The sequence below is a fragment of the Pezoporus occidentalis genome, unplaced genomic scaffold (assembly GCF_034315485.1).
Source record: "Pezoporus occidentalis ecotype Australia unplaced genomic scaffold, CSIRO_AGI_Poc_V1 ctg57, whole genome shotgun sequence".
NCBI classification, from domain to species: Eukaryota; Metazoa; Chordata; class Aves; order Psittaciformes; family Psittacidae; genus Pezoporus; species Pezoporus occidentalis.
Genome location: NW_026915910.1, coordinates 5,112,959 through 5,130,316, shown reverse-complemented (window position 1 = coordinate 5,130,316; position 17,358 = coordinate 5,112,959). Strand labels below are relative to the sequence as shown.

Genomic DNA, 17,358 nt, shown 5'->3' with positions numbered 1-17,358 from the left:
CGTTCGGCACTGTCCCACACGACATCCTTGTCTCTAAATTGGAGAGACATCAATTTGATGGATGGACCACTCGGTGGATAAAGAACTGGCTGGATGGCCACACGCAAAGAGTTGTGGTCAATGGCTCAATGTCCGGCTGGAGACCAGTAACAAGTGGTGTCCCTCAGGGATCAGTGTTGGGACCGGTCTTGTTCAACATCTTTGTAGGTGACACGGACAGTGGGATTGAGTGCGCCCTCAGCAAGTTTGTTGATGACACCAAGCTGTGTGGTTTGGTTGATACGCTGGAGGGAAGGAATGCCATCCAGAGGGACCTTGACATGCTTGGAGGTGGGCTGATGCCAACCTCATGAAGTTTAACCATGCCAAGTGCAAGGTCCTACACCTGGGTGGGAGCAATTCCAGGCACAGCTACAGGTTGCGCAGAGAAGAGATTCAGAGCAGCCCTGCAGAGAAGGACCTGGGGGAGCTGGTCAATGAGAGAATGAACGTGAGCCAGCTTCAGTGTGTGCTCACAGCCCAGAAAGCCAACTGTATCCTGAGCTGTTGGAACTAGATGTTCTTAATGTCCTTTCCAACCCTAATTATTCTATGATTCTATGGTTCTATGATTGTAAAAGAAGCGTGACCAGCAGGTCAAAGGAGGTGATCCTGCCCCTCTACTCTGCTCTCGTGAGACCTCACCTGCAGTATTGTGTGCAGTTCTGGTGTCCTTAACATAAAAAGGACATGGAAGTGTTGGAACAAGTCCAGAGGAGGCCACAAGGATGATCAGGGGACTGGAGCACCTCCCGTATGAAGACAGGCTGAGAAAGTTGGGGCTGTTCAGCCTGGGGAAGGGAAGGCTGTGTGGAGACCTCCTAACAGCCTTCCAGTATCTGAAGGGGGCCTACAAGGATGCTGGGGAGGGACTCTTCATTAGGGACTGCAGTGACAGGACAAGGGGTAACGGGTTAAAACTCAAACAGGGGAAGTTTAGATTGGATATAAGGAAGAAATTCTTTCCTGTGAGGGTGGTGAGGCCCTGGAGTGGGTTGCCCAAAGAGGTTGTGAATGCTCCATCCCTGGCAGTGTTCAAGGCCAGGTTGGACAGAGCCTTGGGTGACATGGTTTAGTGTGAGGTGTCCCTGCCCATGGCAGGGGGGTTGGAACTAGATGATCTTAAGGTCCTTTCCAACCCTAACTATTCTATGATTCTATAGTTCTATATACGTGCAGCTGGCCAACAGATGTGTCCAAAGTCACTTTGTGCATTGGTAACGTCCTAGGGGATGAGGACAGTTTTGTTGCGAAGACATATGAGTAGGGAGACCTGGAGGGAGGCAAGAAAAATCCTGAAATTAAACTAGTCAGTTCTATTGCTCCAAGAGTGACTTATTGCAAAACAAGGAACTCTAAAATCCTTGCTTTGTCTACCTGAACTCTGCTTTTGCTCACATCAGTGTAACCACAAAACAAGTAACCTACAACCTTGAAAGCTATAGGACAATCCAATATCTCACTCCTTGTTCTTTTGCTTCCTGTTCTCTGGGTATTTAAACTGCGCTCAGCTCTTTACTGATTAAAAAAATTCACCTGCAACGAGTCTATTTGTATGATTATTTTTCTTTTTGCTCCTTTTTGTGGTCTGGGCCGCTACTGTGGAAGGAAAAGTCATACAGTCCATTTGCTGCTTCCGTATTGTTTTTCACTGTGCTTTTCTTCAATTTATTTGTGAATGTCCCAGAGACAGGGTTTATTATTCCTCCAGGGAATCCTAGCAGGGAGATATTTCTGAATCAAATCAATCAACTTATTCTTACGTATCCTTCCAGCTTTTTCAACTTTCTTGTTACTGTCATTAACTTTTCCCCATTTTGTGCTCATATATGTCTAGTGGTTAGAAATTAAAACTTGGGCTACTGAGAAATTTTCCAGGGTACTGATGTTTTTTTCTGGTGAATTTATTTCTAATCTGGTTCCTGCTGAAAAGGAGCTGGGGAAAAGATAATTGTTCATTTTCAAGTGAGTTTCCTGATCTAAAAAATGTGGGGAGGAGGGAGGAAGAGTTTAAAGTCATGCAAAATGACCTATTTCAGGACTTTTGAAAACAGTGTTTTTTCAAACATCAGTTCAGAAAAAAGTTTCATTTCAAAATATTAATGGAATTTGTATTGAAGTGTTAGAAAATTAAAATATTAAGACTAGAAAAGAAAGATTTTTGGAATTCCTAAAATAATGCACCTAGATTGCTGTAATTAATAATAGTAACAATAACAAAAATATATATTTATTTGAGTTCTGTGCAAATGTTCAAAAATTAAGGCATTCCTTCCAGGATGGTTTAAAATTGTTGAAATCACTCCTGGCCTAACTGCATATGAAATCTGTCTTACTAGTTTTACAGTGGTTTGAATAAAGCTTCTCCTGATGTAGTCTGTACTTTATGAACACATAATTCCCAATGCATATTCCTTAGAAGAGGTGCAAGTCTTGCCATTGACAACACGGTACCAAATACATCCATGAATTCTCTTTTAATAAGTCACCCCTTCTTTTCCTGCATTTCCTTTAACCACTGCAATTTGTTAACTGTTTCCAGCATCAAGGTTTTGGAATGCAGTTACGAGAGGACAGGGAGGAATTGGCTCTTTGCCTACAAGCAAAGCTTGTTAACTTTTGTAAAAAGATGTGAACAGCCACTCAAAGGTCCTTGTATTGACTTCAGTGCCTGGCAAATTGGGCCCATGCCCTGCATCCAGCCAACAACAACCCCCTTTTGCCTTTAAAACAGATGCTTATTTAAAAGATGCAGCTTTTTCTTGTAGCATTAAAAAGAAGTGCTGTGCTGTCTTGAATTGAATGCCAAGTCCATTGAATTATTGCACAGGACAAGAGCAGTTCTCAAAGTGTTGCTATCAAAAGCAAGTGTAGTTGCCTATGGCTGGCTTTTGATTATTGATACAGCAGACGGAAAGGTTCATTTAAATATAGAAATAAAAATTCATTGTTAAAAAGATTGAGCTACTTGCAAAAGGCTTTTTTTGTTGTTGTTGTTGTTGTTTTTGTAGTTTCTAATGTGGCTGCTTCCTTTAATACTTTAACACTGAAAAAGGGCAACAAAACAAATAACCCCTAACTGCTCTCTGTCAGAGCAGCTCTTTATTTGTACAGTGAGCTGCCACATCCTGCATGGTTTGAAAACTTCAGGTTCATCAAAGCATCCTGATCATCACCCTCCTAACAAAGGTCTGAGTGTTGACTTTCCAATTGGGTTGATTTTGGTAGAACTTAATCTCTTAAATTTGGCACTTCAGAAAGCCCCATTAGATGGACCTTTTAGGAGCCTGGAGACCTCTGAAAATCCTAGTCCTACCTTTCTGAGTCTCTATTTTGTTAAGTAAATCATATTATGAACTCTGTCCTTTCTCAGCTATTCAGAAAAGTGGTATAATTTCTGAGCTATGGGTGTTGCTGTAACTCATCTCCTTTCTGCTCTCCTTCCCACAAGCTGGGAAGGAGATACAAGGTGTGTATGTTCTGCAGCTTGGTGGGGAGAGAAGGAAGAAGGAGCAATGGCCAGGCAAGGAATGAGAAGTGACGTTGGATTATCCTGTCCTGAACCTAAGCCTGTAGAAGTGAATTTGGAAGTTTCCCCCTCATTTTGAGGGATGCTGGATCCTGTAGCTCCCTGTAATGAAAAGCTACCAAAGTCAGCTCCTGTTAGCAGCAAGACCAAGGCAAAAAATACATGTTTCTTCCCCACCCCCTTTTCTGTCACTTCTTCCCCAATGCAAGGGGAGGTTTTAGAGCAAATGTCTGTTGGTATAACTGGCACATATATCGAATCTCCTTAGTCTGGGCTGTTAAGTAAGTTTAATTAATTTACTAAGTTAATGTTCCAATGCTAGCAACAAAGCATCATTGCAATCAGCTGGGTAGCAGGAATTGGAACCCCTAAATGAGCTCATTTTTTCACAGTTGGAATTAGGGACCAGTTAGCCAGTTGTGTGGCTTTTCCAATTTCTCCACTTGCCCTAGGGGAGTTGCAAGTTATTCATTCCCTGTTGCTAAGTGTGAGTAAGATGGGGAGGGGGGAGACACAAACAAACCCTACTCCATGTAGGAGTCCATCTTTGATCCTGACACTGCTGATTCCCTAGCTGTTGTCTGCACTTATCTTCCTGCCTTGGTCCTAGAATGGCATTTCTTACTGTTTGTAATAGTTTGGGGAAGCAGAAAGGCATCACTGAGAGATATTTACTGCATGTATTTTCATCCTGAGTGTGTGCAGATAAAGGAGGGGAAAAACAAATAAACAATAAAAGAATGGAAACAAAATTACAGAAATTTGCAAAGTTTGACAAATGGTGGCCAGGAGTTGCCACAAGCTAATGGCTTGCAATGATTAATAAGAGTAAAAATAATTGCATTTCATTAAGATTGATGACACCCCATTTAACCTCCCTTCTCGTTTCAGCCCTAAAGTGGAAAGAGATGAAGTTCTCATCTATAATAGCTCCTGTAACATTACCATGGAAACTGAGGCAGAGATGGAGTGTGAGGGAGCTAATCAGCCAATTACTGCCAAGATTACTGAGATATGGAAAAACTGGGGCCAGAACACTCAGGTATAATCAAATCTTTTTTACAGACTGATTCAAACAGCTTAAAATTAAATTTGTAATATTGTGTACATTTAAAGGGGGGGCAAAAAAAAACAATTTAGGCTGAGCAGCAGCAATATATAATATTAAATGCTTTCCAACTTTGAATAGCAGTTCTAAATGCAGTGCAGCTGTATTAATGGTTAACTATGGTTAATCATGTATTTTATGAGACATAAATGAGCTTTATTTTCTGGGCAATGCATACCTTTTTTAACACTCTCCTGTTTTTTTACATAAATGTGAAGTCTCTTCTAAAAGTGTTGTTTTCTCTTACTAGAGCAGGATGTTAGCTGTGAGACACAGAGTTTCAGCTCTCTGGCAGAGATTTAGCATTCAGCATTTGTGCAGCTGTGGTGATATTTGGGTTTTGCTCCCCTTCAGTACCTGCAGTAAAATGGGACAGTCTTACCAGGGCTATGTGTGGGTATAGAAAGACATACCTAGAGTTCATGACAAAAATTTAGGACTTTGAACTAACACCATTGTAAAGCTCTATATCTAAAAATGACCATTGCAAACCTTAAACATCCTTTAAGAGTCCTTGTAGTGTTGAAGAATTTTTGGAGAGTACTGAGTTGGATACCAGATTGTATCACCCATGAGAAAAGAATTCAGATGGGTTGGATATTTAGTGAACATCAAATATCCTTTTGTCACAGTCTTTTCCTAAATGAACAGCACCTGAGAAGTGGAGTCCCACTTCGTAGGGGGCAGTGCAAATGGGAAGAGTTACAAAACTGGATTATGGTTAAAAAAAATAGGTTTTTTATCTATTAAATCAAATTATCATGCAGTCTTCTTAGACTTGGTTTCTTGGTCGAAACCTGGGAAATTGGTGTTCATTTGCTCAGTATTGATATTAAATCTATCACAGTAATTTTTAACTTTGCTCTCTGCGATGATATATCCTTTACCACCTTATCCCAGAAGTAGCTGCAGTGTCCTGGCAGAGTAATTTTAGCATGTTTCTAGCATCAGATTCTAGATCTTTTACTAAGAGTCTCTGAATATTTGCCCTGCAAATCTACCTTAGGTGTATGTTACTTTGCAGCTGAGTATCCAGAAATACGATTGCTTTTCTTATTTCAGTTAATTCTTCATTGGTCTGTGAAGGAATGTCACAGGTATGTTTTTCCCTATCAGTACTCATTTGCTAGTCAGTCTTGCTAGTTATGCTACCAGAAACAAGCCCCGCTAAGGAGAAAACCAAGCCAAAAAATAAATTTCTAGTTGGTAACTGCAGGAAGCCATCAAAGGGCAGTGCTCAGGGAAGTATCAGATCAAATGGTAACTACTCCTTTTATTCATGTTTTCCTTCACAAATGTGATAAGAGGACCTCTACAGCCCTCAAGCCTGGGCTGCAGCATAAAGAAGCTATTACCTACTGCTGGCTGTGATCTGAATAGCTCAGCTGTGTCACGGGTCCTGAAGTCTCAGTAATTACATGATGACAGGTTGACTTTAGACTCAAGTGGGAGCAAAAACAGGAGGAAGTAGTGAGATTTGTCCCCTCTATGGTTTTTCTGCTCAGATTGAGGGAAATGGAGGAAGTCCTAAGCATCCTGAATGAACAAATTCATTCAGGGAGAGCAGAAGGAAATCAGCAGCGCTTTTAGATCTGGGATTTGCTGCTGCTTAATGAACCCAGTGGGCATTTGGAATCATTTTATCCCTCTTCCCAAAACTGGCCAGGGTGAACAGAGGTGGATGGGTGGAGAGTTCAGATAAATGGTTTCAATTTTTGTCCCTTTCTAGCTGACAGCATCCAGTTAAGATTTACGACCTGGTGCAGCATATGCATGCTTCACTGTAGAGGTTTAAATCATGTCATGTGAACTGGCCTTACCTTTCCAGTGGAAATAATGGTCCCCAGGTTCAGCACTAAGCAGTGAAATGCATTAATAGAACCACGTGCCTTAGGATAATGGTGCTATTAGCAGGCAGCACGACTCTGTGTACAAGTAATGGGACTGCATCTCTTTATAATAACATCTGGCACTTCTATTGCACTCTTATGCAAGGATCTGAAAGCACTTCATAAAAGAATGGGCCTGATCCATAGCTGTTCTCAGTGTAGTTACAGTGCTCAGTGCTTTGTTTTCTGCTTACTCCTCTGCCAACTGAACGATGCCTGGGCAGGCTGGTAACTCAACAGTGTATTAGCACAGCTGGGCTTTGCGGGAGGGTTGGGGCAGAGGTAATTAGATGATGATGGAGCAGGATTAGCCTCAATATGGCACTAGAAGTAAAATGAGGCATTGCAGAAAGGCTCACAGAGGCTTACATTATCAAGAAGGTGGAATGAATGGGCATTGGCAAGAAGAGAGAAACCTCAGTTCAGAACTTTTGTTTTATACAGAAAATAAACTCAACAAACCAAAACCATAAAAGGCTGGTTCTGAGAGTTTGAGAGTAAGGGGTACAAGCTTTACAGTGAAGTAATTTTTAATTCAGTCTTTATAAGGTACCTAACGAGATCTGTCCATAATTCTTAAAATAATAAGGGATTTATGTGATTGGTTGGGATTTGGTAGGTTGCCTCTGTTTGAGGGGAACATAGACTGTGAATGTGACAAGGTTTTGCAGCATTCTTCTGGTGGGGGAATGGTGGGCAGAAGGCTCAAGAGGTGCCTGGGTAGAAGCATGGTGGGTGTATGAAAGAGGCCAAGAGACATGATGACCCAGCAGCAGGGAACTGAACTTTAATAAGATAGTGATCTTTCCCAGGTTTGAGTTTCTATGGTGCTTTTAGCAGCTCTGTTCCCAGTAGCTCCCAGGCATGACCTGGAAACACCAAAAAGAAAGCCCTGCATAAATGTCTTGGTGTACAGTGAGTGGCAAAGGCATGTCCAAGAGCTACATCAGCCTTCTTTGACCAGCAGGATCCTCACACTGGAAACAGTCTGTTTTTCTCTTGCCTAACTCTGGATATATAGAAGCTCCAAGTACTAGAAGAACTTTGTATCTAGATACAGACTCTTTATAGGTGCATTTTCCCCCCTTTCCTTGATTCCCCTCTTTCCCACAATAAATACACACAAATATCTTAACCCCAGACACATAAACTCTTAACTCTAGGTATCTTAATTTTTTGATGATCTGCGCTAGATGGCTAAGCTTAATTCTGTAGGAAAGAGAGCTCTTGCACCTCTGATTTCACTAAAACGTTGCTTGAAAACTGGGCTGTAGATATCATCAAAAATTAGTGGGTTATTTGCTGAAAATGCTGGCTGTCCTCTTTGTGTTGTGCATGCTCCTCCCTTGAGTCAGGCACTTGAGTTTACTATCCTAGTTTAATCCTTCTGAAAACTTTTGGGCAGAATCCTCAGGAAAACAGCTGTATTTTCTAGTAGGTGATGCAATAATCCCCATTAAAGTTTTGCCCCTACAAATCTGGTCTGTGAGCTGTTGCTTGAATGGTTGCAGTCTGAGCTGGACTCAGCTGTGAATCTAGAAGACCCTCAAAATTTCTGGGATTTTCAAATTGCTGGCTGGAGATCTGTGAGTCACATGCCAGACTTCATGAATTTGGACTTTTCCTGATGTCTGGTCTGTGTCCCATAATCCCCCAGAGAATAGCATATATAGTTTTCTTTAGAAACTGACTTAGGCTCTTGCCTCACTTTATAAGTGAAGTATTTTACCCCATATGACTTAATTAGGTGGCATGAAGTAAGCAGCAGGCTTCTGCCCCACTGTTGCATTCAGCATCATTAGTGTTTGTAACTTGCTCCATTATTATCTAAGGAAGAGCTGCAGAATTATTTTTGTATTGGTGTGTAACACAATTTAGCCTACTGAAAGGAGAGGGGAAAAAATTCCAGCACTGATTGTATATCCCACAGGACTTAATTAGTTCATATTTTCATGATACACTGGATAATTGGAAGATATGAATTAAATAATAAAAGAGAAGAGAAAATTTCTAATGCTCACTCAGTACCTGTCCACTTCCACCTTGGCTGTATAATGAGATGTCAGCTACCGTGACACTGATGAGACTTGCAAAACACACTGGTAACACATGTAAAGGATGCTCATGGGAAGGTTTGACCAGGCTCGGATGTCTCTGAACCCATTATGCTTAGTGAGCCTTCAGATTATTATTTCGGATCACTGGACCAGACCTAATTATCATGCAAGCATGCTGTTTGAGCAGTGTTTCCCTCCTCTGACTCCCCCTCCTCCTCTGGCCCAGATGGGTAATATAATGTTTGTTGGAGGGCAGATGCCACGTATATGAAGACAGTCATAGGAAAGCTGAACTGGTATACTAGTGAATTCTGTACAACCCAGCCCTCAAGGGGTCCCTATTAAGAAATAGAAGGCTAATAAAAAATAACTTGCTAGATAAAAAGCACCATCCTGGATTATGGCTGTGCCTGGGTATGCTGTGCTGCCTTTAGTTTGTTTTTAAACAGGGCGTTAAGGGAAGGCCTTGAGATTTAAGAAGAAGCTTAGAGTATTGAGGATCTGTGAATTCTTAGCTTGGTGGTTGATACCGAAATAACTGTTTTGTTCACTTCTCAACCAGAAAAGAAGAAAGAAAAAAAGAACCCCACAAAGGCTGTGTCTGAGATACATGCTAGAAGACCCTTGCTGTTTAATTTAATGTAATCAGGACTAGCTCTCCAAATCCCCTGGATTTCTCCTAGATCTTAGAATCACTCATTCCCTTCTTTTTTTTTGTCCTCATTTTCTACATTTACTGTCTCTCTGGATGCCACAGTATTTGGAGGTGGGGAAGAAGGAGAGATAACTTTGCCCACTGAAGATATTTTGTACTTTTTAAAGGTGGCCAAATCTCTTGACTGTGTCCATCTGTGAGGGTTACAAGTGATGGAAGGTGCATCTTGCCTTGCAGGTCCAGTAGGCTCTTTGTGCTCTGTGTGACAGACGTGCAACGCTCTTTCATTCTTGTGCTAGTGAAGTCCTCATGTTGCATTGATGTCTGACTCGTGCATTTTTGAGGATGAAGGGCTCATAGTCTGTTGCTACTGCTTGCAAGCAAGTGTGGGTTTCCAGTTTATGGTCATTATTTCTGTTTAAAAAACAAAATAAAAAAAATTCAGTAATGTCATTAGGGTACCAGTGCCTAAGGGTGAACATGGGGTATTCTCTTTGAGGCTTCTTTGCCTTCAGGGCCCTGGCATACTCTCATTCCTGCACTGTCTCTCTTTGGTACCCTTTGGCTAGCTCTCTTCATTTGCCCTCGATCTCCTGTACTGCCTTTTTTTCTGATGCACCAAAGAATACCACAAAGGACAAACAATCCTTTCTCTGCTTTCTCCAGTGCTCCCCTTTGCTATAATGCCCATGAGAAAAACTACTATATCAGTCTGAAAGTAAGTAAGTAGGGTATGGATCAAACATACTGCCTTGCAAGGATGGATGCATAGTGGTTTGAGTGTGAGTCCCTGAATGAGTCCTGGCACCATGTGCTAGCAGAGATGGAGCAGTCAGGTTTGTGCTTCTTCCCCCTTGGTACAAGCAAAGCAGTGCCACCTGCCCTCTGTCACCTTATCATGAAGATGGATGCTAAAGGGTGCTTCAGGAGTGGTCTTTCCTCTTCAGCCTCCCTACCGTGGTGCAGAAGTTCACAGGGGGAGCCACAGAGCAGATTCCCTCTTGATAAGTAGTTTGTTTGTAAGGGGTTAATAAAACAGTTCCCCTTTTCTAAACTGGAGGGAGAATTATAACAAAATACGATATTTCATTCCTGTATTTCCATTTAGATACTGTAAAACACCAGACCTGTTTATGTGGCCATAGTGGTCACATCTCACAGAGACTAGGGAACAGTTTGTTTCGACTACATCTTATTAAGGAACATCTGGATAGAACCTGACATTACGGTCTTGGGCTTTGAGTAGGGCTCCTGGGTGCTATGGCAGTGCAAATAGCCAAACCCAACTACGTTACACAGGATGGGATGTCAGGATGAAACTCTTCTAAATATTATGTGTGTATTTTTAACAAATACACATTTTCAACAGCCCAGCAAGCCCACCCTTGCATCACCATATTCCCTGCTTTCTTAACCTGCTAGCTTGATCGCAGTGTTATTTTAAGAAGGGGGTGGGGAACGCAACAAAACTAACCAAGATTTGAAAGCTTCACAGGAAGGAAATGGAGGAGTCCATAATAGTTTTCATAAAAATAAAACCACAAAGCCAGTCTTGGGGTGCGGATACTATCAGAGCAGAGAGGTACCATCTGCAAGGTTGTTAAGATGTAGAGAACCAAGATGGCCTCCACAGTAACCACAGGCAATGTGAAGAGATAAATGGTTGACCCGAGCCCGTGTCAGGCTAGGATTGATGCCACTATCAGCCCTAGTGCCTTTGCAATGATTTTTTTAAGAAATCTCTGATAGAGTGTGTTATCTAGTTACTGGCATGAGGGCAACGGCCTGGAGGCAGTGAGGAGGAGGGGGGAGGAAGAAGGAGAGGAGGAGGAGAGAGAGAAAGGAAAAAAAGGTCATTCCAGGAAGACTATCTCAGTTGGACTAAATGAGAAAATAAGGGCCTTGCTCTGTAAGGAGGTGTGTGTAAATAAATAAATAAATAAAGTAGCTGCTAGGTGTGTGAGCAAAGGATAATCAGAATTGCTGCTTTATCTTTTTCTATTTTTCCTTTTTCTCTTTCTTTTTTACTTTTTTTTTTCCCAATGGCATCGTCCTTGGGCTACAATGGGAAATTTAGGTGATCTGCTTGTAGTGTGGGTTGTTTTTCTTCCTTTAACTTTTTGCTTCCTGATTTAAGGTTTAACTCTTTCCTCTCCTGCTGTCACATCAAAAATGAAAGACTGAACTGTAGCGTTTTTTTTTTTTCCCCACCATTTTTAACAGCCTCTTGTTCTGTTTTTGTTTTTTTTTTATTTTTTCTTACCCCACCATCTTTCTAATAACTCTGAGGAGATTGCTTACCAAATTGTTTGTATCTTTTCTAGGTGCCCTTTACTCCCCATCACTTCTACTGTTTCATGAAAGGCACAGTGGGAGTTACTCCCAGGATAGGATGCTGTTATGTCCTGGGTGAGATGCCAGTCCCTTGTCAACCTACAGCACATCAAAGCCTTTCCACTTGCATTTAAACATACCTGTGTGAAATCAGAACTAAGCATGGCTTAGTTTAATGAGAATTGTTTTCTTTCTCTCCCCTCTATTTATTCCTGTTCCCCACCTTTAAGGGAAACACAGATTCAGAATGAAAAGTATTATTTTGGAGATGCTCTTCCAGGGAACAAAAAGCAAATCTTTCCCTTCCTGCATGAAGAGAAGGCTTGAATTAAGGTCAGGAGGGTGTGGGGAAGCCTTTCTGAGGGAGTGCGGGCACATTTTCTCTCTGCTTGCTCCCAGGCTCCTGCACAGAGTCTTGCAGCCACTTTCTTGTTTAATTATGACAAACCCTAATTGGCTTCAGTGCTTAGGCAGTTTTGGAGGGCAAATGATTGTGGTTTGAAAGCATGGCTCTGGTTCTCCATCTGTGTGACTCACTCTTAATTTGGGGGACGGGGTTAGGAGTATTTGATGGCTGGGTGCATGATGGGGTGCTTGCCCTTGAGCTCTGGGTGAAGTCAGCAGGAAACCGTCTCCATCCCTCTATTTTGGGGATTCAATTGGAAAAGGGCTGAGCTCCTTGGAGTCACACATAAAATAGTTATCATAACCCAGATTTGTTCTTCTGCACTAAGGCATGTCTTAATGTATGTGAACATCTTGCATCTCCTCAGGTGTGGTGTAGGCTGAAGATATTTTCAGGCACCTGCATCACTAAAATAGGATCCTGTGTCACCATCTGACCTTGTGTTCTCTCTCCAGTCCCAAACAGAGCAATACTGCGTACTTGATGCTTCACATGGCAGCAACAAAGGCATTGCCTGACCTGCACTACTTCCCAACTTTATGTTTTGTTGGTGTTTCATTTTAGGCACCTAAATCCATACTGAGGTGCTGACATATGAATGCCCAGTTCTGAACTTTAAACTTTCCCCTTGATGATCTTGTTCCCTCATCCACATCAAAATTGACTGGATTGAATCTTCCAAAATACTGAGCCTACATGGATGTTGGTATGTCAGGTGTCTCTATGTTCCTGCAAGTCACTCCTAATTACTGGTGGTTTATTCAGAGACATTTATGCAGGAAAAAACCTTATATACAAAGCCACAGAATTCTCTAGACATTTGCTCGTTTGGATAAGCATTGACAGGATATGGGCCAGTAACTCAGGTGGGCTGGTTCTCATTACCCATGGGTTGCAGAGGAGGAGGACCTCCTTCTCTTTCTGTCTCTGCAAAGTTTCACCTAGGTTGTAGACTGTACCTGGACCCAGTGTAACACCTCTGTCATTCATGGCATTGTGTAAGGTGGGTATTGGGTTACCCCATCTATAGGGACAAAGCTTTAAAGAGCTCAGTTTGGTACCCAGGCTATCCTATAGCAACAAGGGCAGGGTCAGGCTTCCCATCCAATTCACAAGAAGTGAGAAGAAGCCTTGGATAGACTGTGTTTGTGGGACAGCTGGGTTTTGCTTAATTTAGAAAAAAAATAGGCAAATCCTGAGGATAACAAAAACCTGAAAAGTTTGATCTTGTAGTTAGCTACCTGTAATGATGGAAAGATAATCATCTTGCACTGTGATTTCTTCTAAGTCTTTAAAGTAGGGAGCAAAGTAAAAATTAAGAGTATTTGTTGTGTTGTTCTTTTTAAAGTTTGATTTTAAAAAAATGTTGTAACAGGAGGAAAACCCGACATGTTCAAGCACTGTACCACAAGTAATCTAATAAGGGCCTTCCTTCTGTCTTTCAGGAAAGGGTTAATTTTATGTGATTGCCAGTAAAAGCAAGCTGTTTTCATGATGAGTCTGTAATAGCTGGGTGATAGACTGGTTTAACAACTGCTTGCTAAATGCTGGGTACCTTCTCCTGATTGGCAGCTCCGTAAGTGGAAGCCCCTCGTGTCCAATCTGTCCTTGTGAATAGCTGCAGAGCAAAGGACTTCATTAAGAGATCATAAGGCTACCTCATAAAAACTAGCAAATAATTACAATGATAATGGGAAGGAGCGAAGAGGACTGAGTGCTCTGTGGTCCCCGTGAAGAAAAGCAGACATCCCAGAGCAGGGAAGCATCAGGTGAAGTGGATGTTATAAACACTTTCTCGTGAACACTGTGTCTTCTCAATAAAGCGTCAGTTTAGCTCTTCTATGGCTTTAACAAAATATTCCCAGTTAACTTCATGGGTGGTGTGGGGCTGGGAGCTGTTAGCTCATATTCAGTTAATTTCAAATGTCAGAGCTCATTAGCAGTGATTTTAGCCAAAGACAGCTTGTGAGGAGCTCAGTAAATTTGACTTCCTCAAATAAAATTGAGGAAAGAGATTGCCATTTTGCTTATTGATTTATTTTCCTGCTTTCACACGTCTTCTTTGGGTCTGTGATTCTGATTAAGGGTCAGGGTCAGCTTCAGCCACTTAGGGATCATGCTTCTCCCTCTTTCACACACAGTCTTGCTCTTTCACCGTCTAATCCCCATTTACTTGTCTTTTTTTCTCCTTCCTTGGTGAGCAGAAGATGTAGTTTGTGCTTTCAGCATTGAGGAAAGCTTTTCCCTGAGCTTGTCAGCAAGTTCATGTAGGCATGAAAGCAAGCACATGTAGGCAGGAAAGCAGCATGGATTTAGATGTCCGGACAGACCTATGCAAACCTGGATAGAGAGAGACATATGAAGTAATTCTGGATTAATTGTAGGGATAACTTATCCAAGGTTAGTCTGTGTATGTTTTCCTTGTTCTCTTGAATCCCTCTCTGCCAAATAAATCGGTGCAGAGAAAGTTGTTGGGCAGTTGGTGTTATTCTATAGTGCCTTTTTGTGAGCCCTACTGTGGTCAGCACAGGGACGCGTCATGAGATGGAGCCACTGGAGGTAAAATTATGGCTTCGAAGCTGAGATGCCCAAGGAATGCTGCAGAAGTTGAGTTTCTCCATGCAGGAAGGACTGCAGTCACTGGTCACTGGCATGGCCCCAGACCAGTGTTGATTTTCAGGTCTGGAAGAAATGGTTTCTCGATTGCCAGGTACCTGAGGGACTTGAAGGCAGGTACCACGGGATGACAGTTTTGGCTAAGTTTCCCTAGGTGGTGATATCTGGCAGTGGATAGGGCTTTTTGGATTTGGGCCAAAGTACTTCCACCTACTGTACACATATCGCCATTTGAGTATGTACCCTAATATGGTGCCCATCTCTTCCTGAAATCAAATCTACCTTTGGAAAATGCTACTAGGCACCCGTCTGCACCTTAAATACTTGAACATATTCATATTCTAGGGTAAGAATGTGCCAGCAAAGATCCTTGGATAAAGGGACCCTGGATTTTGTCCTGCCAGACGATTACCAGGCAGACAAATGTGTGTGTGGGAGGGCAGATACTGAAAGCCATGGAGTGTACATTTTTTCAGGGGATCTGCATTCCCAACAAAGATGAGCTGTTACAGCTTTGCAAAACAGAGAGGCATGGCTTTATAGTTCAAACAGCAGCAGTTTGTGCTTTCAACTCAAAGGCCTCTCAGTTCAGAGGGCAGTGTGTTGATCGAGAGGTTCTCTCTCACGCTAGTCTCTCATCTGGTTGTCTGATTTAAAGGAAGTTTGGGCTAAAATCACTTGAAATGACAAGAGTGGTTGCTGTCCCATAATGTGTGTGACGCTGCTCTTCAGTGGAGGCGTACTTGCTCATGGCATGGCTGTTCAGTGCAAAGTGCACTAAATTAACTTCAACTGCCTTCTGGCTTATGTTGTGGTGCTGTCTGCACCACTGCTGAAATTGCCTATCATCATGTGCCACTGTAAGCAAAAAGGACTGGGAAAAAGAAAGAAAATTAAATGGAAGAACAATTTCATTGAGAATAAGTTCTAATTTTAACTATCTAAAATAAATGTATTGAAGCATACATATCTGCTGTAGACATGTCCTCATTTGGAAGGTGTCTTGTGTCAGGAATGTTCTCTGTGTGTGCAGCTCCTTGCACAGGAAGATCTGAGGCTTTATCTGAATTTATTGCAATTAAATAGGTACCCTTGACTTCAGGGAAATAGCATGGGTGTTCCCAGACTTCTAAATGTCACATAATGTTTGGATTCCCATTAGGATTTGGCAAATTCAGCTCATAGTGACAGCGCAAAGGCTGTGGCATCTTCCTGGCCACCATAACCCAGTGTTATCCTATTGCTTATGTGACCTTTTCTGTAAGAGTCTCATCTTCACCTTTTTACCTTTCTTACAGATAAGTGTTTTTGATGATGACAATAAAGATACTGCAAAGCACTTTTATTCTTGGTTGCCCCATCTAGGCTGTGTGTTTGGATCCAAGCGGTCGGCGTTCCAGTCAGATTGCACTATCAGATGGAGCTGGCTCTATTTCCTGCATTATTCTTCCTGGCTGTACCACATTATACAATTATGTTTGCATTTAAACCTGAGCACTTACCTGTAATGATGCTGTAGTTCAGTACATGATACATTACAGCAGTAGATAATGCATACAGATAGGCTAAGAAAGCATGTTGTTGATGTGCTAAAACTAAACAGGACATTGCATTTGAAAGCGGACTCTGAAAGCTCGCAGATTGGGCAGAGCTGTTTAAAAAGCTTGCATCCCGAGAAGTGTTCAAGCCAGGCTGGACAGGGATTTGAGCAACCTGGTCTAGTGGAAGGTGTCCCTGCCCACGGCAGCAGTTTGGAACTGGATAATCTTTAAGGTCCCTTCCAACCCAAACTATTCTATGATTCTATAAAATAGAGTGCAGGGTGAAACCCTCTCTCTGCTGGGCAGGTACAGGATTGAAAGGGCAGGGCAGGCTTACTCAACATTGCCCTTTGGTTCCATTGCAGAAGTTTAACATGAGCGCTCCCGAGTGCAGCTACCCATGTCTGCCAGAGTGGGACTGTCTCAGCGATTGCTGGGAGTCCCAAATCCTACACCCCTATAGCACAACCTAAGTGGGCAGCAATGATACAGCTTGGAGAACTGCCTGTGTCTCTGCTGCATGAGTGAAGTTAGCTGGGTTGTTTTAGGCAGTGCTCCGTAGCTGGATGGCAGACCCTGGCTCCAAATGCTGAGGGTTATAGGTACTACTAAACTGTGGTAAGGTGGTTAATCTCTAACTTCCTTTAGGATTCCACTTCCGACAGAGAAAATGAAGTCTTTAGAAACTTCTCTACCTCTATGCAGGGCATTGTACCGGAGCAAGGGGGCAGATTTCAGACAGTTGTAACTTTCAACACTGCTAGTTTGCATCAGGTCTTATCCTGAGAGGCAGAGAAATTATATAGCCTGAATAAATTTCGTTGTGCTCGTTCAGGTCCTCCCTCTCAAAGTGAAATTTACTTTAAAAATACATTTTAAGCAGGTACAAATCATCAAGAAAATGTTTTGATGAAGCTGCTGCAGTGATTAAGCAGAAACCAAACCTTGTGAGTCAGACATGACTTTTCCTTGTGAGATACTAAAGCAACGGCTTCCTGCTTCACAAGGTGTCAGCAAGCACATCAGTTTTCCCTTCAACAAAACAGGGATTGCAACTTGTTTTCCTAGCGGGTTCCTTCTTCCATCATGAGATGTTCAGTTACAGTCACTTGAATGGCCCTGGCACTTTGGCTGAAGATACTTGGATGCATAAATGGCAGTGTCCGTGTTTGTCCTTGGTCTGT

The 17,358-nt window shown here is 42.2% G+C and overlaps 1 protein-coding gene across 9 annotated transcripts in view; it reads left to right on the top strand.

Annotated features, from left to right (window-relative positions):
* The window catches only part of PKHD1 (PKHD1 ciliary IPT domain containing fibrocystin/polyductin), a 250,411-nt gene that overhangs the window by 60,209 nt on the left and 172,844 nt on the right, over positions 1 to 17,358 (top strand). For all 9 annotated transcript variants that reach the window (XR_009968457.1, XM_062638531.1, XM_062638533.1 and 6 more), the window contains exon 35: positions 4,460 to 4,610. Coding sequence is in view for 8 of the 9 variants with exons in the window: in XM_062638531.1 (XP_062494515.1) it covers positions 4,460 to 4,610 (151 nt within the window). In the remaining variant the exon portion in view is untranslated. The remainder of the gene's footprint in view (positions 1 to 4,459; positions 4,611 to 17,358) is intronic.